Source organism: Puma concolor, chromosome D4, assembly GCF_028749965.1.
Source record: "Puma concolor isolate L17-30 chromosome D4, mPumCon1.1.hap2, whole genome shotgun sequence".
Lineage (NCBI taxonomy): Eukaryota > Metazoa > Chordata > Mammalia > Carnivora > Felidae > Puma > Puma concolor.
This window is the reverse complement of record NC_141679.1, coordinates 87,691,026-87,717,038: the sequence shown is the minus strand read 5'-3', so window position 1 is coordinate 87,717,038 and position 26,013 is coordinate 87,691,026. Positions and strand designations below refer to the sequence as shown.

At 55.0% G+C, this 26,013-nt stretch overlaps 2 protein-coding genes, 1 long non-coding RNA gene and 1 other non-coding gene across 6 annotated transcripts in view; 2 read left to right on the top strand and 2 right to left on the bottom strand.

Moving 5' to 3' along the window:
* Positions 1 to 786, bottom strand: part of URM1 (ubiquitin related modifier 1) — a 28,412-nt gene extending 27,626 nt beyond the window's left edge. Inside the window, exon 1 of one of the 2 annotated variants that reach the window (XM_086684166.1) lies at positions 675 to 786. In XM_086684166.1, the coding sequence (XP_086540292.1) occupies positions 675 to 709 (35 nt within the window). In that variant the 5' untranslated portion in view covers positions 710 to 786. The remainder of the gene's footprint in view (positions 1 to 674) is intronic. The other variant, XM_025927862.2, reaches the window with a different exon arrangement.
* Positions 743 to 10,312, top strand: LOC147575078 (uncharacterized). Of its 2 annotated transcripts, none has more exons than XR_015243108.1 (3): positions 743 to 1,232; positions 8,489 to 8,590; positions 9,073 to 10,312. It is a non-coding gene; the product is annotated as an uncharacterized LOC147575078 (long non-coding RNA). The 2 variants fall into 2 exon arrangements; XR_015243107.1 differs by having other exon boundaries at positions 743 to 1,636.
* SLC27A4 (solute carrier family 27 member 4) lies at positions 7,076 to 20,146 on the bottom strand. The gene is made up of 13 exons (XM_025912342.2): positions 19,968 to 20,146; positions 18,480 to 18,646; positions 16,497 to 16,891; positions 14,928 to 15,086; positions 13,758 to 13,827; positions 13,567 to 13,658; positions 12,649 to 12,758; positions 12,229 to 12,438; positions 11,866 to 11,992; positions 11,082 to 11,219; positions 10,739 to 10,903; positions 10,499 to 10,645; positions 7,076 to 7,952 (listed from the first exon to the last, which is right to left on the bottom strand). Exons 2-13 carry the CDS (start codon positions 18,638 to 18,640, stop codon positions 7,795 to 7,797), a joined length of 1,932 nt encoding a protein of 643 aa, XP_025768127.1. The 5' UTR covers positions 18,641 to 18,646; positions 19,968 to 20,146; the 3' UTR covers positions 7,076 to 7,794.
* A 472-nt stretch (positions 20,147 to 20,618) lies between these two features.
* Positions 20,619 to 20,710, top strand: TRNAR-UCU (transfer RNA arginine (anticodon UCU)). Its single transcript is given in 2 exon segments — positions 20,619 to 20,655; positions 20,675 to 20,710. It is a non-coding gene; the product is annotated as a tRNA-Arg (tRNA).
* Positions 20,711 to 26,013: the final 5,303 nt, after the last annotated feature.

The window sequence follows — 26,013 nt, the reverse complement described above, 5'->3', positions numbered from 1 at the left end:
GTTTCTTCAGCTATTGGGTGTGTGTGTCCCACTCCTGCTCCTCTTGTCTTGTGTGTAACTGCACTGTCAACTTATTCTCCTCCAATGTGCTATTTATTTATCCCCGTATCTTCGCCTGACTCAAGATCTGCAGAAGGCAATCAGCCAGTTTACTGAAGGACCTGAAAAAGGTTCAGGTCTGTTTAACATCCCCAAATCCTGGGAAAGAGAAGGAGTGCCGCCTTGGCCACACATCCCATGAGAAACAAGGCTCCAGGAACCGTGTAAGCGGAAATTGCTGCCCGAAGAAGAAATCTGGGGGTGAAGGGTAGTCCTTTTCGGTTCTAGGAGCTCAGATGCCAGACAAACGGGACTGGTCCAAAACGAGATTAGTAAACAAGGTAAGGAGGCCGCCTGCTAACGTCATGCCTTTTGAGTCCGGCAGGGCACGGGGCAACTGAGGAGTGCCCAGAGGACACCTCCACGCCCGGGCTTGCGCCTCTATTCCCGGACATACGGTCTCGTCGCCAAGGGAGACCGAGCCTCTCAGACTCTTCGAGGCGGGTGGCGTAGCTCTGGGAAGGCGCCAGGAGCCTCAGCGATTCGGTCGTGACAGGCCCCAAAGCAGAGGGAGGGGAGTTCCGGGCCCGACGACTTCAATCCATCCCCACAGTGGCCCCAGCTCTGTGACTCACCCGAACTCCACCTCCACCGACAAGGGCGCTGCCATGTTGAGGAAGCCGAGCTCACAGGAAATTCCCTTAAACTTCCGGCCCTCCCGCCCACTTCCGGTCGCCACGAGCGGAAGAGGCGGTGCCCAGAGGGTCATCCTCCGCAGCCATTGGAGGAAGGCCGGGAGCTAGGCGGGGAGGTCGCGTGTCTCGTTAGGGGCTCTTGAGTTGGTCACCTACCTTTCTGGGACGGGCCTCAGGGAGCTGAGTGGGCAGCGGTTTGTGCGAGCCACAGCTAGGCGGGGAGCCCGGGCATCTTTGCGTCGTACCTGTGAGCCACGTTACTGCTTATCTTGCAAAAGTTACAAGTCTGTCTTAAGCCCGCACACCGCTTGGGTGAGCCCGTCCATTCGTCTTGACTTGACTTGACTTGAATTATAAGTGACTACAAGTCTTTATTTCCAGCCCAGAAATCTCTCCTGAGCCATTGAGTCGCTATCCGGGCGCTCCTTTGGTTATCGATTTGGGTTTTACTCATTCAGCAGACATTTGCTGCACGTCCTCCGTGTACCAGGCATCTTGGTCAGTGCTACAGGTGCAGTGGTGAACGGGATGAGAAGGGTTCCTGCTTTTAGGGCACTCACAGTGTAGTGGTGGAAGCTAACTGTAATCAGAGAAACAGATCAATCATACTAATAAATAGAAAATCTCTAACTGAAAGAAGTGACCTGAAGTTATAGGAACTTCAAAAAGAAAACCAATTGGACTGGACACAGCTAAGCAATAAAGCTGAGTAACGTAGGTGGATATGAGGGTGGAGAGAAACCTCTGAAACATTCCAATGAGGAGGACAGAAGATGCAAAGGCCCTGAGTTGGAGACCATGCTGGGACACCAAGAGAGGAAAGTGGAATTTGGGGAGCAGAGGGGCTGGTAAGAGATGATGCTAGGAAGGGGGCAGGGGCCAAATCACACCTTGAGAGCCAGGTAAGAATTTCAGTCTCTATTCTAAGAGCAGTGGGAGGCTTTTGAAAGTTTTGGGGAGGGGATGACATTAGAACTATACTGTAAAATACCCTTACTTGCTGGAGTGTGAATGGTTTAAAAAGAACAGGGAAGAAGATGGGAGACCGCTGGAGCCTGTTGCAAAAGGCCAGGGGAGAAGTGGAGTAAAGTAGATATACTGGGGTGTCTAAATCACAACACTTCCAAATTGAACTTAGCATTGGTAGCATGTGGGGGGGTAGTCTGAAGGTCAGTGGTGGAATGATATAATGGTTAAGAGCTGGGAGTTCAGCTGCCAGCTTTGTATCCAGTTCCCACCACTTCCTAGATGTTTCTTTGCATTAAGTCCCTTATCATCTTTGTGCCTCAGTTTCCTCATCTGTAAAATGGGGATAGTAACACCCCCTAACTCACAGGGTTGTAGCGAGGACTAAATGAGTTCTTGCCACAGCGCCTCCTTCCCTAAAACAGGCCCTGCCCTGTGTTCCCCATCTCAAGGATACCACTGCCACACTCTGAAACACTTAAGCAAGAAACTTTAGACATTGTTTTTAATTCTGTCCCATATCCAAATAGTCACCAATTTGAGGAGCTCCTGGCTGGCTCAGTCAGTGGACCATGGGACCTTTGATCTCGGGGTTTTGAGTTCAAACCCCATGTTGGGTGTAGAGATTACTTAGATTACTTAAAATCTTAAAAAAAAAAAAAAAAAAGTCATCAATTTGGATTCCTCTCCTAAAGCTGATTTTGCAACCCCAAAATGTTCCACCGCCACCCCTGGCACCTGGCACCTGTACCTGCTGCTTCTCTGTATGCCTGCCTCCCACCTCCCTCACTGTGGCCATGACTTCACTGTAGTTTGACTCCGTGGATAGCCCTGAGCCATTCCAATGTATTAGGCACTGTTCCAGGGCACTGGCGAAGTGAAAACAAGTCAGACACAGCCTGGTCCTCAGAGCACGAAGGAATCCTGTGGTTAATGGAAAGGCCCCATATTCACCATGCTGTGTGGGTTGGTCACTTTCCCTCTCTGGCACTCAGTTTCCCCAATCTGTGAAGAAGGTTGGGAACCAAACGATCTAAGGTCCTTTCAGCAAAAATATTCTAAGATTCTTTCACTAGACCCAACTCTTGCAGGGCAGAAATCTTGTCTGATTCATCTTTGATCCTTAGCTTGCAGTAAGGAGCTTTGTAATTGTAGGGGTTTGGTAAGTGCTTGTTGAGTGAGTAAGTGAACACCTTTCACTCCCCCGCTCAAAGTCATTTAATGGCTTCTCTTTACCAACAAGGTAAAGCCCTTGAGCCTCTGAACTCAGCTCACCTCTTTGAGAATTGAATATCCTCTCACCCCAGGAACTGCCACCTCTTGGGGCTGGAACATGAGAGCTAGGGAGCATTTGAAGGGCTTCATCCATCTGACAAACATTCACTGAGCACTTTTTAAGTGCCAGGCCCAGAGCTGGTGCTGGAAACACAACAGTGAACAAAACCAACAGGTCTCTGCCCTCCTGGGGCTGTTGCAGGAGACAGATGTAAAAATGGACCTCACGGTGTGATCAATGTTATAAAGGGGGAACATGGGGCCCTGTGGGAGCTGGCGGAGCCCCCTAATCCAGCCCTGGGATCAGAGAAGGCTTCCCAGAAGTCACACAAGCCCAAATCCAAAGGGATGGTGGGAAGGAGATGGCACCTAGGAAGGCCAGAGGAGGCATCTTCCCATATCTCAACAAACGGGTTCCTCCAGCTTCTTACATAGATAGTCCCAGAGATTGGGAGCTCACTTCTGGGTAAGTCAGCCCATTGTGTGAATGCCTGGGTCTCAGAAAGTCCTTCCTTCTGATCGCAAGCCTACCCCACTCAATCTCTTAATTGTAACAATATTAGTTCATATTCATATTCATTAAAAGAGCATTTATTGCGGGGCGCCTGGGTGGCTCAGAGGGTTGAGTGTCTGACTCTTGATTTTGGTTCAGGTCACGATCTCATGGTTTGTGAGTTAGAGCCCCAAGTTGGGCCCTGCGCTGACAGGACAGAGTCTGCTTTGGATTTCTCTCTCTGCCCCTCCCCTGCTCATGATCTCCCTCTCTCACTCTCTAAATAAATAAACTTAAAAAATGTATTTAAAAAAGAGTATTTATTGAATGCCCACCTTCCACCTGCCAGGTGTTTACATGCACTACCTGATTGGCTGCTCACAGAGACTACTATTATCCCCATTTTTCAAATGAGAAAACTGAGGCTCAGAACCAGTGGTTTGCCCATGGCCCCTAAGTGTCTCATGCCCCCTAAGGCCTCAACCCCAGGTTGTAGTGCCTTCAGCATCACTGGCCCTCACTGCCTCCCATTGGGTCAGGCTCACCCAGATGCCCTCCCCTGGGATCTACACAGAAGAGGGGCTTGGGCCCCATCCCCTGTCTCCTCCAGCAGGCCGGCCAGCCCGGGCGGCGGCCTCTATCTCCTCAGAAGCTCCAAGGGAGACAAAGGCGGGGTCTGCAGGGGAGGCGAGGGCGCGGGTGCCCCCCTGCCTGCTGCCCTTTGTCTCCAGCCTGCTCCCCTCATGCGCCCCGGGAGGCTGGGAGGCGCCTCTCGCAGGCTTCCTCCTCCCATTCTTGTGCTAATTGGGTGTCAAGCTGAGATCAGTGAGAAAGAAATCCGCCCCGGCTCGGGTTAAACTGCCGCCAAAGATGAGGGCTGAGCCTGGAATATCATTAGGCTGGGAGGAAGCAGGGCCCCCTCCTCGGTGGGGGGAGGGGCCGGCCGAGCATTCAGGCCCCTTTGAAAGTCACTTGGTCACCCTCCCCTTGCCGCCACCGCCTAAATGGGCCCCTCGGAGGTATTTAACCTTCTTCCCAGGAATTGAAAGTGATACTCCAAGCACTGGCCCGGTCGGCCACTTGCCTGTCCTGAGGGCGGTAGGACCTCCAGGGATGCTCGAGGCCGGCTCTTTCCAGCCTCTGCCGGCCCCCAGGCACTGTTGCAGATGGGAACACTGAGGCTCCAGGAAGGGGCCTTACCCCCAGAGCTGCCATTCGCAGGCTCTGTGGTCTTTGGAGAGACTTTGCCTCCCTGAGCCTCAGATTCTTCATCTGTGGAATGGGGGTAAAAATAGTAGCTGCTTTTCCTTACGGATTTAACAAACTGATGCACACGTAGCGCACTGCAAATCGCCTGGCACATAGGAAGGGCTCCATACGGTGTGGCCGTTAGCAAGTCGAAGGAAGTGGGTGTGACCCGAGGAGGGATGAGGGACCTCCTAGCAGAGCCCCCCACTGTCTGGAAATGTGCAAGGGAAAGTGCCCACAAAAGACTCATTTTTCATACTTTGCTTCAACCCTCCTCCACACCGGATGCGCACTCCCCTGCAGCTTCATTGCTTTCCTAGACCTGCCCTGCAGGCCTTTACAGGTTGCTGCTACTCCTGTCTGGGATGCTCTTCCCACTCCAATTCTTGGAGAACTCTTTCTTGAATAGCCTCTCTGACCGTGAAACACAACTGCCTACCTGGCCAGCGCGCTGGGTTGGGTGCAGCTAACTACCTCACCGGCTGCTTCTTAACTCGCTAGCTCCCTCTCCCCTGTCCCCGGACAGTGGGCTCCCAGGTCTATCTTACCGTGCACCGCTTCTGCCCCTGCCCCCAGCAGGCCTTTAGACTCTGCTCCACAGATGAACTTAACGCGGTACTTTGTAAACCATGAAACAGCATAGAAACGTCAGGAAATGCCCAATAAACAGTAGCTATCGTTAAATTCACAAGCACATATTGAGAAGCTACTGTGCGCATAACTCACAGAGCCATGGTTGAGGATGACCAGAGGCAGACGGGAGAGCTCCCAAGGCCCTTCACTGGGGCGGGGGGGGGGGGGGGGGGGGTGCAGAGGGGGAAGCAGTGTGGAAGTGGTAAACTCAGGCCTAGTCTGGGGTCCTGATACCTGTATATATATCCTTTTTCATTTTTTACCCCGTAACTGCTGTGTACTGAGCAGGTATTGGCACCAGACCCAGAGTTAAGAGACCTCCAGGCACAATGCATTTTCACAACTACCCTAAATCTCTATTTGCAGAAGAACCTGAGGCTTAGCCTGGCAAATGGACTTGAGCACCTGCCCTTTTGAGCTGGAGGTTGTTAACCCAACCACCGCTCCATACTGCCTTTCGGTGACTGCATTCAATCTCCAGGAAGGAATAAGGGCCCCTGGGTGGGTGGCAGCGCTATCCCATTGGAAAGTACTCACTACTAAGGGTTAGATACAAAGCTGCCAGCCAGGACCAGCCCATGGAAGTCCGACTCTGGGCCCTCAAAGACGGAGTGCTCTGGGCTGGGTACCAGCCTGGGGATGAGGCAGCCCCTCCTTTCTGCTTTCGGAGGCTGAGAAGGGCCAAGAAGGAATTCTCCAAGCTCTGCATGCCCTCTGCTGGTCACACTGGGACACTGCAGCCATGCCTACCACTCCCTCCTAAACCCCCTCAACACCATTCTCCAAGGGCCCTACTCCAGCTCTGCCCCCCATTTCCCCCTGAGCAGCATCAGATTCCTCTTTCAAAGTCACTCCCCCAGGAGGCACCCCGGATCTCACCCTGGCCCCCCTCCACCCTGGCTGCCAGCTGCAGGTCTAGGGCGGGGCCCACAGTTGGCTCCACAGGCATTCGTGGAATGGAAGCTCTGTTGGTTTTCCCGTTGCCTTCTGCACCAGCAGGCGGGTGGGGCAGCAGGAAGCAAGAGGGGCTTGGGTTTGCCTTCCAGCGCCCTGCCTCCACTGCTGTGTGACCTCAGCAAATGACAGACCGTGGTGAGGGTTAAACAGTGAAGATGAAGCCCCCGGGGCACACATTGCCCACTGCCCTGGGGTGAGTTGGACCCATTTCCCAATGGGCCACCCGTTTCCAGCCTGGGTGTGACTCCAGTGATGGGGCCCAGGAGACAGCTGGCTCTCCACTGGTCTGCTGCTGATTGCTGCAGCTCTGGTAACACCGCTCCAGGAAGCTTTTTCCTGGACTCTGCCCCAGCTGGTCAGGCAGTCCTGCTCTGGCTTTTGCACAGCCACTGAACCCCTGGAGAAATGCACCCCAGGCAAGGCGAACAGCACAAGTGAGGGTCTGGAGATGGGATCCCATCCTGGGTTAGAGTTTTCTCCCTCAAAGGCTCTGAACAGCCCTTTCCTCAAAATGGGTCCCTTTGTTCTCTGAAATCCTCCTGATTACTCCCCTTTCACAGAAGAGGAGACTGAGTCACTTGCCCTAGGCCACGAACTCAGAAGTGACACGGCTGGTTTGGACTTTCAAGCTCACACTATTAAATACTTTGCCAACTCACTGAAGGCATCTTAACCGCTATATCCCTAAGTCGGAGTGAGTGAGTGGGCCGGAGGGGCAGGAGGTGGGGCCTGAGCAGGTAGGGTGAGCTCAGGTGGCACGCACACAGGCTAGGGGGAGTCAAGGCAGTTTATTGGCCCCTGAGTGACCCCCTCTACCCCTGCTCCTCTCATAACCGGCCCAGGACTGAGATGGAGAAAGTGACACAGACAGACCTACAAAGAGAAAGGTCCCACCTGAGGGGCAGCCAGGCAGCCACCGAGGAGAAGGATGGTGGCGGGGCGGGGCGGGGGGCTCAGTCCAGACTGCCTGCTGCAGGTCAGGGTGGTCCTCCTACCCTCCCTGAGGCGCAGGCAGTGCTGAGCGACACTGGAACAGCTCCAGGGCTAGGATCCTCTTCGGCCACCTGATCAACAGCCACTGCAGCCCCTGCCCACTCTGCTGGCTTCCTGAGTCTGGGGGCTTCTGCCCTGGTCCCATTTACAAGCTCCCTGCTTTTGGGGGAGTGCTTGGCGACCCTCCACCTGGCCCTGCCCTGACCCAAGACGTCCTCCTGAGGCACCCAGTCCATCTTAGCCTGGGGCCTAGAGGCCCCACCTGGCCTCGAAGACGTAATGCGGACATGAGGCTTTCACAGAAAGCCCTCTTGGGGGGCAGGGGGAGGTGGCAGTGAGTCACTTGGCAGTTTTGATGGGGAGGGGGTCAGCACCTCGGGGCGGAGGTGCTGGGCCCTGCTTGCTTTGGTCTGGCATCGCCCATGACCCCTCTGGGGTGGGAGCTGGGGCTCTGGATCCTGCACCCACTGGCCCTTAGAGGGACTCAGGGGCAAATCACAGCTTCTCCTCGCCTGCCTGGATGCGGGCGTAGGCCTCTTGGTCCAGCGGGATGTAGCGGCCCTTCCGGGTATCCAAGTAGAACAGTGGGTCTCTCACAACTGATGGGTCAAAGCCTTCCTTCCGCAGCTCTGTCTTCTGTAGCTTGAAGGTCCCTGAGGGAGCAATGGGGATGGATCAGAGGGTGCAGGGCAGGGGCCTGGGCCTCAGGAAGCTGCCCACCAAAGTTGAAGAGGGACAGAGAAGGAAGGCTGGAGAGAACACGGGAAAGCGGCCTAGAGCACGGTAGGGCCAAGCCCTTTACAGTTTGCAAAGGAGGCTCCAGTTAATTACATTATATCCTGCTTTTCAGAGCAGCCCTGGTGAAGGGGTGGGGGGGGGGGCTGCATTACCCGTCTTCTTTTTGCAAATGGGGAAACTGACAACCAAAGAAGGGAAACTATCCATCTAAGGCCACACACACTGAGTGACAGCAGAGTGAGGACCAGAACTCAGATCTGGGCTTTGAGCACCTCCCAGGGAAGGGCATGATCTAATTTAATCTGCACATCAACCCCAGAGGCAGGTGCTCAACACTCTTCTATGGATTCTACATGCATGTCATTTTCAGCTTTTAACATATCTGAAGTCGTTTCAACAGGCAGCAATGTTTTCTCAGCACTCGTAATGTAAATTCCCCATCTCTCCGCAGGGGCATCACCCCTACAGGGCAGGAGAGACTGGCGCAGTGAGACACGCCCCCGGGGCCAACATCACACAGCTCATCAACGCTGGAACTGGGATTTGAATCCAGGTATGTATGACAAATTGCCCGATTCCTTCCCTCCCTGGACGTGTACTCCACCACCTTGTGGCTTGGCCACGTCTCCCAGCAAGAGCTGGAGTCTTTTTCCATCCCCCACCTGAACCCAAACTGGCCTTGTGACTTGCTTAACCAACAGAACATTCGAGTGCTGGGTCTAGGCCTCGAGGGGCTTTGCAGCTTCTACTCCCTCCCTCCTGGCAGTGCCTGACACCGGTGTGGTCTCTGAAGGCTGGGAAGCCACGCAGAACAGAGGGGAAACATCCCAGGAAAGCCCCCTGGGCTGGCACTATCCAGTAGGAGAGCCACTGGCCATACGAGACCACACACATTTAATTAAAATTAAGCAAAATGTCAAATTCAGTTCCTCAGTCATACCGGCCCCATTTAAAAAAGCGCTCAGTAGCTACGCAGGGCTAGTGGCTGCCGTGCCGGTCAGCGCACATACAGAACATCATCATCCTCGCACACAGGTCTGTTGGCCAGCGCTGCAGAACCAACCGGCCGGGAGCCAGACGGGTGGGTAAGGACATCATCCTGGCCCCTCCAGCCCCAGCTGAGTCACAAGCGATGGCAGCTCTTCCACTCCAGGGGGGGCCAGCAGAAGAACCGCTCAGCTGAACTTGACCCCAAATTGCTGACCCACCACTGAGAGCAAAAACATGACTGTTTTATGCCCTAAAGTAAGTTTTGGGGTGTTTGTGCTGTAGCAAACCCTCTGAAACCTGAGGGCTGACACCTTCCCTGCCTCTCCTGCACAGAGAAGTCAGCTGTCACCCAAAACTCAGGAGCTCTCAGGCTCAGTCATGCACTGTTTCAGGTGCTCCTAGGGGCCTACTACCTGGCAGGGGCCACCTCGGTCAGGGCAGGCCTTCCAGCAGGGCAGGGCTTGACATGATGAGCGTACGGGAGGTGGCCTGAGGCTGAGCAGGGGGAGAGTCCGGACAGGGCAACAAGCACTAAGGCAAGCTGGGGGCAGGACTGGGCAGGACCCCCAGACTTCCTGCCCATCAGGGGACCCGTCAGTGGTCCAACAGACAGAGGCTGGCACTGCCCTGCTATGTGACCGTGGACCCACCACTCACCTCTCGCCTGGACAACAGCAAGAGCCCCTCACTCGTCTCCCCACTCCCCTGGAGCTGTCTGCAGCCCTCTCCTGCACTCCACATGGCATCCGGAGGACTGTGTGGAACATGCACCTGACATAGGTCACTGCTCTACTCAAACACTTCTGTGGCTCCCTACTGCCTGGACATAGTCCAGGCCCCTCCCCAGCCCACAGAGTCTTCTGGTCTCCACTGACCTCTCTGCCCCACCTGACATCACTGCCTGCCCCCACCCCCCCTCCCTTGGTTCCAGCTTTGGGGGCCTCCTTTCCTTCCTCTCTTGGCCAAGTGCCGTCCTGTCTCAGGACCTGCCTGGAATGCCTCCTACCCCACAAACCCCGCCCTTTCATTCAGGTCTCAGCTCGAACATCACTTCCTCAGGGGGGCCTCCCAGGCACCCCACCCCCATTCATTTGCTTTTCTGTCAGTTTGATCTGTATTCTGTCCTTTACATTTGGAATTCCGTGTCCTCTGCTGCCTCCCCTACCGCTGAACAGGCTTCAAGAAGGCAAAGGTCCCATCAGAATTTGTTACCTATATCCCCAAAGGCCTAGAACAGAGCCTGGCAGGCACATAGTAGGTACTCAGTAAACATTCGTCCCGCTAACGGACGTATGAACCTTCTCTCTCTGAAGGCTCAGTCCATTCACTTGTACACAGGGAGGTCTGCTTACCAACGACACAGCAATGCTGTGGGTAAAGGTCAAATGACAGCCGCCCGGATCTCTCCAAAAGGAACCAAGAAGGGGCACAGGCCTGGGGCCTGTAAGCTGGAGCAGGGGAGGGGACATACCCGTTTTGTGCAGCTCAGGCAGGAAGCGCAGGAAGATGGGGCGGGCATACAGGGGCAGCTCCTTCTCCAGCAGCTGTGCAAAATGCTCCAGGTCACAGCTGCCAGCAGGGTTGGCCACCGCAGCCATTCCAGCCCGGCCCTCGGTTCCTGGAGGCAGCAGCACGGACCGTGAGGAGCTGGCTGTGCCCCCTGGGGGTGCCTCCCACCCACACCTGGCAGCTCCCACCAGCCCACAGATACCTGGCACCCCGACACCATACACTGCCACGTCGGCCATGTCCAGCAGGCGGCTGAGTGTGCCCTCTACCTCAGTGGTGGACACATTCTCGCCTTTCCAGCGGAACGTGTCTCCCGTGCGGTCTCGGAAGTACAGATAGCCCAGCTCGTCCATCACCAGCACGTCACCTAGGGGGGCGCTGTGTGAGGCAGGGCTGGGGCCGGCAGGCCTCACCGGACCCCGGGATCTGCTGGACAGGGACGGCTGGGACTGGGGCGTCCTGGGGCAGGTGTTCTCTGCAGGTGGGCGAGGGCCCCTTCATTCCTCTCCACCCTGCCCACCCCAAAGGGGCTGGTGCCCACCCACCGGTGAGGTAGGCCTGGTCTCCCTTTTGGAAGACGTCCTTGGCAATCTTCTTATTGTTGGCACCCTGGTTGAGGTAGCCGTCAAAGCGCCGCAGGGGATCCTGCTGGATGATGCGGCCCACTAGCTGGCCTGGCTCACCTGGGTGCAGGGAAGGGTTAGGGTTAGGCCTCCTCCACCACCAGCCCCCCCCCTCCCCCCCGCAATGTGCCCTGCATCTTGATTTGACTTCTGTTCACACTGCTTCCCACAGAAACGCTGCCCTGCTCCGGTGCGGGAGCCCGGAGGGCAGGGAGCTTCTCTGGGCGGGTCTGCGGCACATGGGCACTCAGTAATGTCTGAGTAACGCCTGTGAGATGGAAAGATGAACGATACGAAAGGGTGGCCAAGCGCTATGGGGACAGCCTGACCGGGGCCAGCACTCCTTGGGCCCCTGGCTCTGTTCAGAGAGCGGTCCGTTCTTTACCATACGTGACCCCCGGGGCAGCCGCAGGAGGCAGCGCCGCCATCAGCCTCACTGGCAGATGAGGGGACTTGGGCACAGAGCTAAGGGGCTGAGCCAGGATCAATCCCAGCATCCTCCACACGACAGTGAGTTAATTGACTGATGGGTAGAGAGGACAAGGAATGGAGGGACAGATGGATGAAGAAAGAGGACTCGTAGCTATAAGAGAAGAGCTGAGTGACAGCCACTGGTCAGAATAAGGGCTTCCCACTCACCCATCCCAGTCCCATCTCCCAGGCCAACCTCCCCTGCTCTGCCCACACTTCCAGCCCCGGGGCAGACCTGGCTGGCAGGGAAGGCAGAGGCCATTGGGCCCCCGGATCAGTTCCATGGTGTCCTCGTTGACTCGCACCAGCCGGATGGGGTACACAAAGGACAGGATGCGGCTGTTGAAGCCACATGCCCCCACCTGCAAAGGCCAAGACTTGGACCTGGGCTCTCCCGCCACAGGCCTGAGACTAGGCAGTGTTGGGGGGCCTGGCCCTCACACTCCCATGACTGCCTTGCCCTAACCGGACAGCGGAGGCTCTGGTCCCCACCACCCTCTGTGCTGGACCCTGCCCGCCCTAACCAGACAGTGGAGGCTCTGGTGCCCACCACACTCCACACTGGACCCTGCCCGCCCTCCACCGCCCCACTGCCCACCTGGCTGTCGAAGTTGCCCACACTGCAGTTACACTCGGTGGCCCCGTAGAACTCGGCCACCTGGGGGATGTGGAAGCGGCTAGAAAAGTCGGTCCAGATGGACTGGCGGAGGCCATTGCCGAGTGCCATGCGCACCTGGTGCTGGTGCTCCGCCTCCCGGGGCGGCTGGTTCAGGAGGTACCGGCACAACTCGCCGATGTACTGCACAATCTGTGGGTGGACCTGGAGTGAGGCTGGCCCGTGGCTGCTCTCACTTCACCTCCCAATCCTGTAGGCCCCGGGCCTCAGCCTCCCCATCCGAACAATGGGAATGTTGCCCCCAGTGAACAACTGGCCTTAGCTGTAAGACTGACGTCCCCGAGTGGGGCTGCTCGGTCACAAGGGGACAGGGACGGCTCATCCCCTGCCCTCCTCACTCACTGTGCAGTTGTACTTAATACAATCGTCCCAGAACCGGGAGGCTGAGAACTTCTTCCGGATCACCACCGTCATGCCATGGAGCAGGCACTGCCCGATTCCCACAATGTTTCCTGAAGGCGAAGGGATGGGCCATGGAGGTCTGGGAGCCAGGAGACCCCTCCCTCCAGAGCCTCCTCTTGTCCAGCCCGTCTCCTCAAAGGCCCTTCCCCCAGTCCCTCTTTCCTGTCCTGTTCCTCCAGCACTAATCATACCTCTCCCCTAGTCTTCCATGGCTCCCCAGTACCTCCCCAGTATGGGATCAAGCGCATACTCCTTAGACTGTTCCCTGGGGCCTCTGGAGCTGGCCCCAAGCTCCTGCTCCTGTACCTGTAATGCTGCCATTCATCCAGGGAGGAACAAGCTAGCCCACCTGGATTCTGCACCTCACATCTGCCTGACTTGAATGCATCTCCTCCAGGAAGCTTTCCTGGCCATCACTGGGCTCTTCTCTTGAGCTGAGCTCCTGCTCCCTGCCTGTCTCCGCACTCACCATGTCATTTCCTGAATTAAAGTCAGGTTGGGGTTCCATCCTTCATCCTGCCTTAAATACACATCTGACTCTAAGCACCTTGAGGGCAGGAACTATATTTATTCCATCTCTGTCTTCCCTAAAGCTCCTAAGACCAAGCAGCAAGTGTGTGCACACCCATGAAAATGAACAGACTAACCCAGGTGTCCTGTGTGTTGCGGACACACAAGCTGTGAGGTTCACGTTGCTGTCTTCATTCAGAGGTCCAGTCAATGGCTACCTCTGAATTTTAACCCAGATTTGACTCCAAAGCTCATGTGTTTCTACCACAAGATGCTGCCTGCTGAGGGGGTTGGGGGGGCTCCTGAGGCCTGGGGTGCCAGAGACTGAGAGGAAGGGCCCAGTACTACCTGCTGAGTGGTAGAGGGGCAGGCAGTCATAGACAACGTCGTCCGGCCGCATTCGGAATCCGTAGTACACCAGGGCAGCCATGCGGTAATACCTGGAGGGCACAGAGTGTTCCGTGGGCCCTGGAAAGGAGGAAGAGAGGCCCCTGGGTCCCACCACCCCCACTCCTCCCCCCAGGAGCCTTGCCCCTTACCTGCTGTGCACCACAATGGCGGCTTTGGGCATCCCTGTGGTGCCTGATGTGTAGATGTAGAAGAGCTTATCTAAAGAAAACAGACACATAAATGGCTTTGAGAAGGGACAGCACAGGGCTGGGGAGGCATTATCTGCAGGAAGGACAGTGCCCAGGGAACTTCTGTACCACAGACCACTTCTCCATCCCACCCTGTAGCCCAGGTCAGGGGCTGTCACATTAGTTTCCCCACTGGGCTGGGGGTTCTAGGTCAGGAACGCTGTGGGACAGCTGCACGCTGTGTGTCAACCATCTCATGCCCTCTGGATGCCTGCTGATGCCAAGGGCTGGACACCATGAGGACACCAGGCTGACCCAGACAGACACCCTGTCTTCAAGTAGCTTACAAAAGCACCGGGAGACAAAATCCACGTATGACAGAGATGAAATGACCGCAATGACAATGACCGGTTACTGAGCACTTCTTGTCACACCCTAGTTTTCCACTGTTATCTTTTACAATCTTCAAAGCCACCCCATAAAATAGGTTCCATTACCACCCCTGATTTTATAAGCTGTGGGAACCGAGGCTCAGAGGGCAGCTCAGGTGCTCCGGGACACGAGGGAAGCAGAGGGGCTGCTGAATGTGCTCAGCACCAGCTCTCGCCCTCTGGGTGGCGCAGCAAGCTGGGGGTTCCATAGGGCAGGGTGGAGCATAGAGGAGAGGCTACAGGGTCAGACGGCTGCCTGGAGGAGGGGATGGGCAGGCAGGACAGTCAAGGGCAGGGAGAGGATCGCAGGCTGACAGGGGCCGGCACCAAACAGGTGCTGGGTGAATATTTAGAGGGTCTTGCCCCCGGTCCAACCCCAGCCGAAATTCAGACCCAGCAGTTTCTTGGGCTCCACGTGATCTTGCACATTTGGGCAGCGATGAAGGCTCGTTCAACAAGTCCAAGAATCAGGTTTTGTGAGCTCCCGAGTGCTTGGCACCGTGCCTGGCATCTTCAGCTCATTTAACCTTCAGAGTGACCCATAGTAACTGTGCCCATCTTCCCAGATGGAAAAAGGTAGGTGATATGACTCACTCCAGGTCACATGACAAGTCTGCAGGAGTATGCAGGCCTCCCGCCCTGAGGTCAGCGCTCTGTCCTGGGCCCCTCTGAGAACCCCTCTGTGAGGCAGGGGACTCACCTGTGAAGCCCTTGTCAGGGCTACTGGGCAGGTGCTTGGGGGCATCTTCCAGCAGGGGGTCCAGGTGCTCTGTGCCGACGGGCACCATGCCGGGCTCCCAGGGGCCGGAGCAGAAGAGGCTGAGCGAAGGGTCCAGGCTGGCATGGATTTCAAAGATGGCTGTGGGGAAGACAGGGCTGATCAGGGGGCAGGCCAGGGACCCCATGTCCTCAGGACCTCTGCTTGTGTCAAGGCTGGCATGTCATCAGGGGAGACTGGCTGTGTGTGGGGGGCACGATGGTGAAGCACCAGCCTCATTGTAAGAAAGATGCTGACAAGAGCAACAGCTCCCTAGCTGCTATGGAGCTACACGGCGGGCTCCTTCCGTGTGCTCTCCTGCTCACACAGCCCAGGTACCAACGGCAGCCCATTGCGTAGATGAGGAGACGAGGCTCCCAGGACGGCAGGGCCTGCTCACAGCTAGAATGACCAGCTGTACCGCACACCAAGGTCTGTGCCTTTACACACTGTGCCACGCTCGTGTGTGGTTGGAAAGGAGGCATGGAGGGTCAGAGGGTGGGAACCTTCTCTCAGGCTCCCCTGTGCACTACCACGGTCCAGGTGCTCACCCGCACCAGGCACAGGCCAGTCCCGGCCCCCTCAGCCCCACTTCCTCGGCCTCCCTTTACATTTGTCCAACCCTCTCCCCTCTCCCTGCTGCATCGTTCCTCTCCCGTTCTGCATTTCAGTCACCTTCCCTGGCCATCCTCCCGCACCATAGCCATGCGGGACAGGGGACACTGGTCAAGCCCAAGATGAAATCCTGCCTCTGTGTGACCTTAGATGATCTCCTCACACCACTCGGAACCTCTGTCTCCTCATCTGTAAAGCCGAGACAGCCATCCCTACTTCACCAGGCTTTGTGAAGATTAGAGCTGCTTATTAAATTTTTTTTAACGTTTATTTATATTTGAGAGAGAGAAACAGAGCACCAGCAGGGAGGGGGAGAAAGGAAGGCACAGATTCTGAAGCAGGCTCCGGGATCTGAACTGTCAGCACAGAGCCTGGCGCGGGGCTCGAACTCACGAACTGAGATCATGACCTCAGCTGAAGTTGGACGCTCAACCGACTAAGCCACCCAGGCACCCCTAGAGCTGCCTATTAAAGCACCAAGCTCAGTCTTGGTCAGCGCTCCACACCGTGGCAAATAACATAAGCTCTGCCAGACAGCAGAAAAGAGATTGTTTCCATTTTATAGATGAAGCAAATGAGGCCTAATTACTCATAAGAATGGTTACCATCATAGCTGAGGGCTCACCTAGCATCAGCTACTTTGTTAGTGCTGCAGGCAAAGTATCTTCTTAAAAACAGTATGTGGTAGGTAGGACAGTGAGAAAACAGAGACACAGACATTTCCAGTCTCTTCCTCAGGATCTCCAGCTTACCAGTGGCACAGGCCAGGCCATCGGACACCAAGGCTCATGCCCTTAACCTCTGAACCACATAGCCTCCCTCAGGCCCAGAAGGGGGCTGTAGTCTGTGCAAGATGCTGTGGGACTCCCTGCCTGACCCCACACCCCAGGGGCTCACCTGGAGCCATCTCACTGCCGAAGATGAGGACCTTGGCCTGGGAAGTGGTCAGGCAGTGGCGCAGGGCGTCCCGCCGCAGGTTGGTGTTGATGAGTGCTGCCTCCACACCCAGCTTGGCCATGCCCAGCCATAGGCCCACGAACTCATTGCGGTTCTCCATGAAGAGGGCAGCCACGTCGCCCGAGGCCAGGCCCTGAGCCTGTAGGAAGTTGGCCACGCTGCTTGAGTAGTCATCCAGCTGGCGGAAGGTCCAATGTGTGTCTGTGCCCTCAAAGATCAAGGCTGTTTTGTCAGGGTGGCGCCGGACCGTGGAGGCAAACAAAATGGGCACTGTCCGCCGCTCCTGCAGGTACCGCCGGACCTTTGCCTTCACCTTCAGGAGCACTATGCCGCCGCTAGGTGGGAGCAAGCAAGGGAGCCGTGACCGCTGGGGTTGGGAGCAGGGTTCCCGACACCCTGGCCCAGGCTGCTGTCCCACGGGCCTGAGGCTCCTGAGCCCGATCACTTGCAACACTCCCGTTTCCCAGCACCTGTGTGCTGGGCACCATTACAGGCACCAGCCCACTGATGCCTCACAATAACACCAGGGACCCCGGGGGGTGACTCCCTCCTCAGTACAAGGGAGAAAGCGAGGCCCTGCAGCACCACGGCTCGCCCAGGCTGCGACAAGCTAAGATCACAATCTCAGTCCTCTCTGGCTCCAGAGTGTAACACCCAGGACCCCTGAAGCTCTTCTTGGAATCTAGTGTTCTGTCAGAGTCTTCCAAGATTCTGGGGCCCAAGTCAAAGTCCCAGCTCATCTGGGACCTCCCACAGCCCTGTACTGCAACCTCTCCAGACCACTCTCACAGTAAATAAAGGATAAGTTTGTGATTTGTTCGGTCTCCCTCCCTGTGAGCCCAGCAGGGGCTCCATCCTGCTTACCCCCTGAGACCCCCCTGGGTCTCACTCAGTACCGGGCACAGAGCCTCACTAGGTGATGCGGAATCACTTGGCAATATCCCCTTTTCCTGCCTGCCCCTGCCACCTCTGACCCCTGAACCCTCCTAGCTCCCTGACTTCTATGCCTATTCTGTTGTATAAGTACCACGTGCTAACCAATTGCGCCACTGGAGCTCCACTCTTCGATGCCTGCTCCCATCACCTGGACGAGCCTTTTAACTATAGCTTTTTGTCCTCCAGGCCTCCCTGATTCCCCAAGGCTTATGCCTGAAGCCCTCTCTCCCTGCTCCATACTCTCACGGCTCTCTGCTACCACCCCTCCTGCAGTGGCCGCTCGATACCTCCTTTTGCAGTCAATTCAGATGAGCGAGCTGCCTGTTCTGAGTGTGCGTCACTGTGCCGAGCACTGGGACACCACTGTGAGCAAGATGGCCAGGGTCTCTGCCCACACAACATTGTGAGTTTAGGGATTTACTGTATCACCTTCTCGTCTCCCTGACCAGACTGAGCCGGGCCCAGGACTAGGTCTCCCTTGTTCCTCCCTGGGTCCCAGAGCCAGCCCGATGCCTCGCACAGAGCAGGTAGAAGCGGGTGTTTCTGGCACAGAATGGCCCTGTAGACCCTACCTGACTTTCTTTGGGGAGCAGGTTCCTCCACGCATCTGTTTCAGGGCCCTGCTCTGACCTCTGTGCCCTCTTAGACTCATGCCAACCCAAGGTACAGGGTCCTTCCCACAGGGTTCCTCTTCATCATCTCACTAATTAAAACATGTCCTCAGGACTCTTTGTAGATGTCTTCTCAACACACCTGGCATTCAGTGCATGTCCTGGGCCCCTAAGTCTGCCCTAGGCTAAACAGCATCAAGTTAGGGAGATGCCCTAGGAGAAGACTTTCATCTTGGAAGATGGAGATACCAGGTACTACTGCTGGGGGAAGGAGGTAGAGCAGAGGTTCTTCCTCTGGGGCCCAGGTGCCCTGGTCTGGTCTGGAGAAATCTGGGGAATTAGGGAGACCCCAAGATGGGCTGGACCAAATACTCACAAGACATCACGCCTTATGGTCTTGATGAAGATTCGGACAAAGCGCCAGCCTCCAGATCCCAGGTAGAGGAACAGCAGGGAGAACCCCACTTGAGTCCAAGGCAGTTTCAGCACCAGCTTGGAGAACAGCAACACCCCCACCAGAGACGCCCCGAGCAGCATTGCGGCCTGTGGGCACAGAGCAGTCAGTGGAGCCAAATGTCTATGTCCCCTACCTCCTGGCCTAGGCAGCTACTATGATCCTAAGGGTCAACCTGTAGTGAGGTGAGGCTTAGCCATACTGAGTAGGCAGCTGAGGATGGGGTCCCTTTCCACAGCTGTCTTGAAACAGGCTAGAAGCACGGGACTAGAGATGAGTAATTCCATGGCCGAGATGCAGAGGCTAGATTCTAGCCCCTTAGTCCTCCTACGACTCTTCCAGTGACCTTGGGTAAGTTCCTTTCCTACTTTAGGCCTTAGTCTCCCCCTCTGTGCTATGGTGTAAGTGAGAATCGCTCTTGGAAGCCCTTCCAGCCAAAACAGGACAGTCTACCCTCCTGACATCCAGGATCTTGAACCAAAATGTCTTGGAGGGGGTATTAACTTAAGCGTCTCTGGCTTGACTCCTCATCCAAATACTCAAGGATGGGTCTTTGGGTCTCTGGATGACCAGGCCAAGCCACAACACCCAAAGGGGCAAGCTCCCCGGAAAGGGGCCTGGCGGAGTCTCTGCCCACAAACTCGCAGGGTGCCATGTTTCTGCTGGCCCACAGAGGGCGACAGAGCAAACGGGTTAGAGCCTGGAGGTGCCTGAGAGATGACCGCCTAGAGGGGAAAGGTGATTGAGGGAGCACAAGAGGGCAGTGAAGGCACCCCCTTACAAACACACTCAGCAAGCCATTTACATGCATCTTTAGGGATTGGGCTATAGGGGAAGGGGAACAGCTGACTGGACTGAGATTAGGAGTCTTGGGCTCTTCTCCTGGAGCCTTAGGGACTTGCTCAAGAGGAAGCAGATGGGACTCCGTTTTCTTGCAGGGTTCTCCGATTCGTGGGTGGGGGCTGAAGGTCACGGCTGTGATGTAGCCTGAGAGTCTCCAAGCCAGTATGAGGACACGGTCTGGACCACAGGGAGCCCTTACATGCCATCTCCCCCTTCTCCACGGGAAAATCAAAAGCCGGGAGGGAGACCAAACCAGCACTCCTAAATCCAATGCCAAGGTCTCTAAGGTCCTCAGACCTCCCAGAACCGGCCAGGGCAGAGAACAGGAACCCATCCTGGATGGCTGGGGGATGGGACGAGAAGGGAAAGGGATGCCGAGATACCTCGCGCCCCCGTCCCTGGTCACTGCGAACCGCCCTCGCCCCTAAGGAGCCAGGGCAGCAGAGCGCCCGGCAAGGAGACACAACAGCAGGGCGCGTCCCTCATCCCAGCCGGCCGCGCCACCTCCCCAAGACTCAGCCGGGCACATTCCCCGCCCGGGGACCCACTGGCCTGGCTTTTGCTCACCCAGCGTCGGCCCCGCCGCGCGGTGCCCCGTCCAGATGCGGCCTGGCTGCGGCAGCGGAGTGGGGAACGCTGGGGGCATCAGCCGCCCCTGGGCGCGCAGAGCCGAGTCTCAGCAGAGCTTTGCCGGCTCTGCGCCCTGCATGGCCCGGCCGCCCGGCCAGCCCCGCCTGCCTCCCGGCCCCGCCCGCCCGCGGCGCTCCTCCCCCGCCCGCCTCCTGCAACCCCAAACCGGCTGCGCCGGCCCGCAGCACCGCCTCCCGCGCCTTCCCCACGGCCGGAGAGCCGCAGAGACCGCGGCGACGCGCAGCTCCAACGCGCCGACGCCGCCCGGCCCAGCCCGCCCTGCGCGCGCGACGGCCTCGGGCGGCACCCCGCGCGGCACGCTGGGAGTTGTAGTCCGCGCCGCCCTGCCCGGCCCCGCCGCGGAGACCCCCGGGACGGGAGGAGACCCGCGGGCTGGGAGTGGGTCCTGCGCCCCCAGCCCAGGGCGTTCGGACGTGGGGGGAACACCCCCGCCAGCATCGTGGGCGGAGAATCCAGAGTCCGCGCGCAGACACGAGCAGGGTTCCGGAGAGGCCAAAGCCGCACCTAGAAGAGCGCTAAAAGGGCGGCTTAGGCTGAGGGGGTGAGCCGGGGGAGGTTTCAGTAGCCGGCTCTGTGGCGCAATGGATAGCGCATTGGACTTCTAGCCGATCCTTGGTGTGGTGATTCAAAGGTTGTGGGTTCGAGTCCCACCAGAGTCGAATTTTGGATACCTCCTCCCTCACTTTCATGTGGATATTTTACGGCCTTCAGTACCTTCACAAGTTTCAGAAGATCTGCAGACCAGAGGCTGGAACCTCTGCTTCTGGGATGGCAATAAATGTGACGTCAGGATTTCTGCCTAGGAATCCTTTCTAGCCTTGGTGTGTTGTAAGCAGTTTGACACACCTCGTGGTACAAAGGGCACGGATCTGAAGACCTGTACCTAACTTTGGCCTCGGACCTCTCTGGACCCTGCAGCAAATCAGCTAACTTCTAAGCCTATGACTACATTTGTCATGCCACCTGCTGAGTCCTGGGTCACTGACCAGCTTCCCAGCCCTGTGTGGCACTGAGACCTCTGAAAACTTGATTCCTTGATAATCAAACATGTTGGGCGTCCACAATTACTTCTTATCCTGAAATACATCCACTAATTCCTTAGTCCAGGAAGAAGTCCTTAAAGGGGGAGGATGGGCAATTTTCAGGGTCTAGTCAGAGGGCTCAAAAATGAAATGAAGTTTTGGTCTAATAATTACTTGGACCTATTTATTCCAGAGTATAGCGTGCATCCTTTGGGGGGACTTAGGTAAATTAAAGCTCCGTCTCCCTCATGGGAGGCAGTGTGGTGCAGTGGTGATGGGCATTGGCATCCAACAGACATGGGTCAGCTTCTCAGCCGATTGTTTGTTCAAAGTCTCCATTTCTTCCTTCCTTCCTTCCTTCCTTCCTTCCTTCCTTCCTTCCTTCCTTCCTTCCTTCTTTCTTTCTTTCTTTCTTTCTTTCTTTCTTTCTTTCTTTCTTTCTTTCTTTCTTTCTTTCTTTCTTTCTTTCTTCTTTTTGATTTTATGTGGCTCCTGGGTGGCTCAGTCAGTTAAGCATCCAGCTATTGGTTTCCACTCAAGCCATGATCTCACAGTTCTTGAGATCAAGCCCTGCATCAGGCTCCTTGCAGACAATGCAGAGCCTGCTTGGGATTCTTTCTTCCCCTCCCCTGCTCTCTCTCTCTCTCTCTCTCTCTCTCAAAATAAATAAACCTTAAAAAAAAAAAAGATTTTATTTTTGGCAGGCACCTGGGTGGCTCAGTCGGTTAAGTGTCCCAATGTTTTAAAAAATTTTTTTTAGTGTTTATTTCTTTTTGAAAGAGAGAGAGAGAGAGAGAGAGAGACATTGCAAGCAGGGGAGGGGCAGAGAGAGAGAGAACACAGGATCTGAAGCATCCTCCAAGCTCTGAGCTGTCAACACAGAGCCCGATGTGGGGCCGAACACACGAGTCATGAGATCATGACCCGAGCCGAAGTCAGACACCACCCAGGTGTCCCAATCATCTCGCTCTTGATTTTGGCTTAGGTCATGATCTCAAGGTTCACGAGATGGAGTCCCATGTCAGGCTCTGTGCTGACAGTGTGAGGCCTGCTTGGGATCCTCTATCTCCCTCGCTCTCTGCCCCTTACCTGCTCGTGCTCTGTCTCTCTCTCAAAAACAAATAAAAGGTTTTTTTTTTTAATTTTTATTTATTTATTTATTTAAAAAAAAATTTTTTTTTTCAACGTTTATTTATTTTTGGGACAGAGAGAGACAGAGCATGAACGGGGGAGGGGCAGAGAGAGAGGGAGACACAGAATCGGAAACAGGCTCCAGGCTCCGAGCCATCAGCCCAGAGCCTGACGCGGGGCTCGAACTCCCGGACCGCGAGATCGTGACCTGGCTGAAGTCGGACGCTCAACCGACTGCGCCACCCAGGCGCCCCTTAATTTTTATTTATTATTATTTTTAAGTTATTATTTTCATTCCAGTTAGTTAACATATAGTATTCTATTAGTTTCAGGTGTACAATGTAGTGACCCAACACTTCATACAACACCCGGTGCTCATCACAAGTGCCCTCCTTAATCCCCATCACTTACTTAATCCATCCCCCCACCACCCTCCCCTCTGGTGACCTTCAGTTTGATCTCCATAGTTAAGAGTCTGTTTCTTGCCTTGCCTCTCTCTTTTTTTCCCCTTTGCTCATGTTTTATTTCTTTAAAAAAAAATTTTTTTTTAACGTTTATTTATTTTTGAGACAGAGAGAGACAGAGCATGAACGGGGGAGGGGCAGAGAGAGAGGGAGACACAGAATCGGAAGCAGGCTCCAGGCTCTGAGCCATCAGCCCAGAGCCCGACGCGGGGCTCAAACTCACAGACCGCGAGATCGTGACCTGAGCTGCAGTCGGACGCTTAACCGACTGAGCCACCCAGGCACCCCATGTTTTATTTCTTAAATTCCACATGAAATCATACGGCACTTGTCTTTCTCTGGCTGAATAACTTCACTTAGCATTATACTCTCTAGCTCCACCCATGTCATTGCAAATGGCAGGATTTCATCATTTTTTATAGTTAACATTCCAGTGTGTATATATATATATATATATATATATATATATATATATATATATACACCACATTGTCCTGATTCGTTCATCAATAGATAGACACTGGGCTGCTTCTGTATTTTGGCTATTGGAAATAATACTGCTATTAACATAGGGGTGCATGTATCCCTTTAGAATTGGTGTGTTTTCTTATTCTTTAGGTAGGCAAACACCCAGTAGTACAATTGCTAGATCCTAGGGTAGTTCCATTTTTAACTTTTTGGGGAACTTCCATACTGTTTTCCTCAGTGGCTGCACCAGTTTGCATTCCCAAATAAAATAGTTTTTTAAAGTAATCCCTACACCCTACATGGGGCTCGAACCCACAGCCCTGAGATCAAGAGTGGTCACATGCTCCACCGAACTGAACCAGCCAGGCACCCCTCCACTTCTTTTTTTTTAATGTGTATTTTTGAGAGACAGGGCAGGAGCGGAGGAGGAGCAGAGAGAGAGGGAGACACAGAATCGGAAGCAGGCTCCAGGCTCTGAGCTGCCAGGGCAGAGCCTGACTCGGGGCTCGAACTCACAACCTATGAGATCATGACCTGAGCTGAAGTTGGACGCTCAGCCTGCCGAGCCACCCAGGTGCCCCTCCACTTCTTATATATAAAAATGAGGACACACTGCTAGTGCACACTTCCCAGAATTTGAGTCCGTGTTTGACGTATTTATTATTGTAATTTACAAGCTCACTGACCACAAAGCTCATGTAAAATCTAGACATGTAGATTATCTCTGATTATATCTGCAGGGCTTAGGAAATAACAGAAGCCCGATAAATGTTTGCTGAATGAATGACAGCAAGAGTGAATTGGAGGCTCTGATCTGATCCACACAGGATCCAGGGGTGTAAACACAATCGTGTCCACATCATTTGCTGAGGTCATATACAATGTGGGCAAATGAGAGTTTGCAAGATGGCAGTGGTGACCAGCTCCCTTGTTCTCCTCCCCCTAGCCCGGTCACAATGATGAGGCCAAGGTGGAGTACTCCACCAGACCCTGGGCCTGGCCTGTGGGGGAGATGCAAGGGGACAGAGGGAACGAGACAGACAGCCCGTCTTCAAGTTGCTGACAGTCTAGTTGGATACACCGGCAGGTGGAGATTAGATGACTAAATAGGTTGCCCCTCACCAACTGCTCACCATACCTCTGTCAACACCCACCACACATTATTATGACTTGTCTTCTTTGCTTTTCAGTCAGATACACCTGGGTTACACTCCCAGTCCCACCTGTGAGGCATTGGGCAAATCACCTCTTCTCACGGAGCCTCGGTCTCTCATTTTCTTTTTTAGATTTTAGTAAAAAAATTTTTTTTAATGTTTATTTATCTTTGAGAGAGAGAGAGAGAGAGAGAGAGAGTGTGTGTGTGTGTGTGTGTGTGTGTGTGTGTGTGTGTGTGTGTGTGATCTGGAGAAGAGGCAGAGAGAGGGAGACACAGAATCCAAAGCAGTTTCTGGGTTCTGAGCTGCCAGCACAGAGCCTGACACGGGGTTCGAACTCACAAACCACGAGATCATGACCTGAGCCGAAGTCGGATGCCTAACCAACTGAGCCACCCGGGCACCCCTTTAGATTTTATTTTTAAACAATCTCTACACCCAACATGGGGCTCAAACCTACAACCCTGAGATCAAGAGTCCCATCCTCTACCAACTGAGCCAGCCAGGTGCCCCCTCAGTGTCCTCATTTATAAAATGGGAATACAGTCATCATGGTCCCTGCCTCCTAGGGGTGGGTAAGGACTCAAGGAAATGGCGCACGTCAAGCTCTCAGCATAGGGCGGGCATGTTGGAGGCCCTTAGCTGCTATAACCGCTCAACTCCCAAGAGGGCGGGCGGATGCAGCTATTCCAATCATTGCAGGACCCCCAGCGTTTGGCCAACACTCAGAAGGCATTTGTGAAATAGCTGGAGACCAGGGGGCTTGTGCATCGGGACACATGGACAGGGGAGGACCTTGTGGTGGGAAATGTGATTGGAAGGCCTTTGTGTGCTGGGCTGAGGAGTTTATCTTGGGGGCAGTAAAGAGCCATTGAGGGTTAGGAGGGTAGGAGCTGGGTGCCGTTATTTGTGGGACAGGCTGAGTTTAGGCTGACCTCACAGTGGGCTCCTTTCCACTGACATGGCCCCTGTCTGCCCTGCGTTAGAGAAAGAACATCAGCACTTAAACTTCCAGACTTTTCAGGTAAGAGTTAGGACTTGAAGGCATTAAAGGTCCGGAGGGGACTACAGTGGTTTCGCCCCGGCACACAGCGGATGCTCACCTTGTAGATGCTTGGTTGCATTTGGCATCAGGACCTTTGGACTACATAAGTCCTCCCACCCTGGGTATGTGCAGAGTAAATGCCTCTGGCTTCGTCGTGTATGTGGTGACTTCAGAGGTCTTGAGGGATCTTCCTGGGACATGACCGCTTCCATTTCCTAAATGTTTACTATGTGCTAACACTACACATGCATAATGGCCCTGTTGTGGGATGGGTGTATACTCTCCCCGTTTTACAGGTAGGGAGCCAGAGGCTCAAAGGGGTGACAGGCTGCTGCAAGGGTGCAGTGCTGGTCAGTGGCAGGGCCATGTCTGTCTGTCCTCAGAGCCTGTGGCCCCAAACATGGCTCTGAAGCCAGCTACATACGGCTTTTTATCAGGCAGAGGGAAAGGGAGCTTTCCCTGAGCTGCCAGAAGGGAACTCAAGACCTGTCTGTTGCAAAACAAGTTCCGTCACAGCCCAGATGTGTGACTTGAGGACGCTCCCTGGACCTGAGACCCATGGTCTTCACTGTGAAGTGAGGTGGTTGTGGGGACCGAATGTAGTTTTGCACATGCAGGGCTTAGCATCCATGCTTTCCACTATGAAGCAGCAAGCCCTTACCATGTGCCAAGCACTGT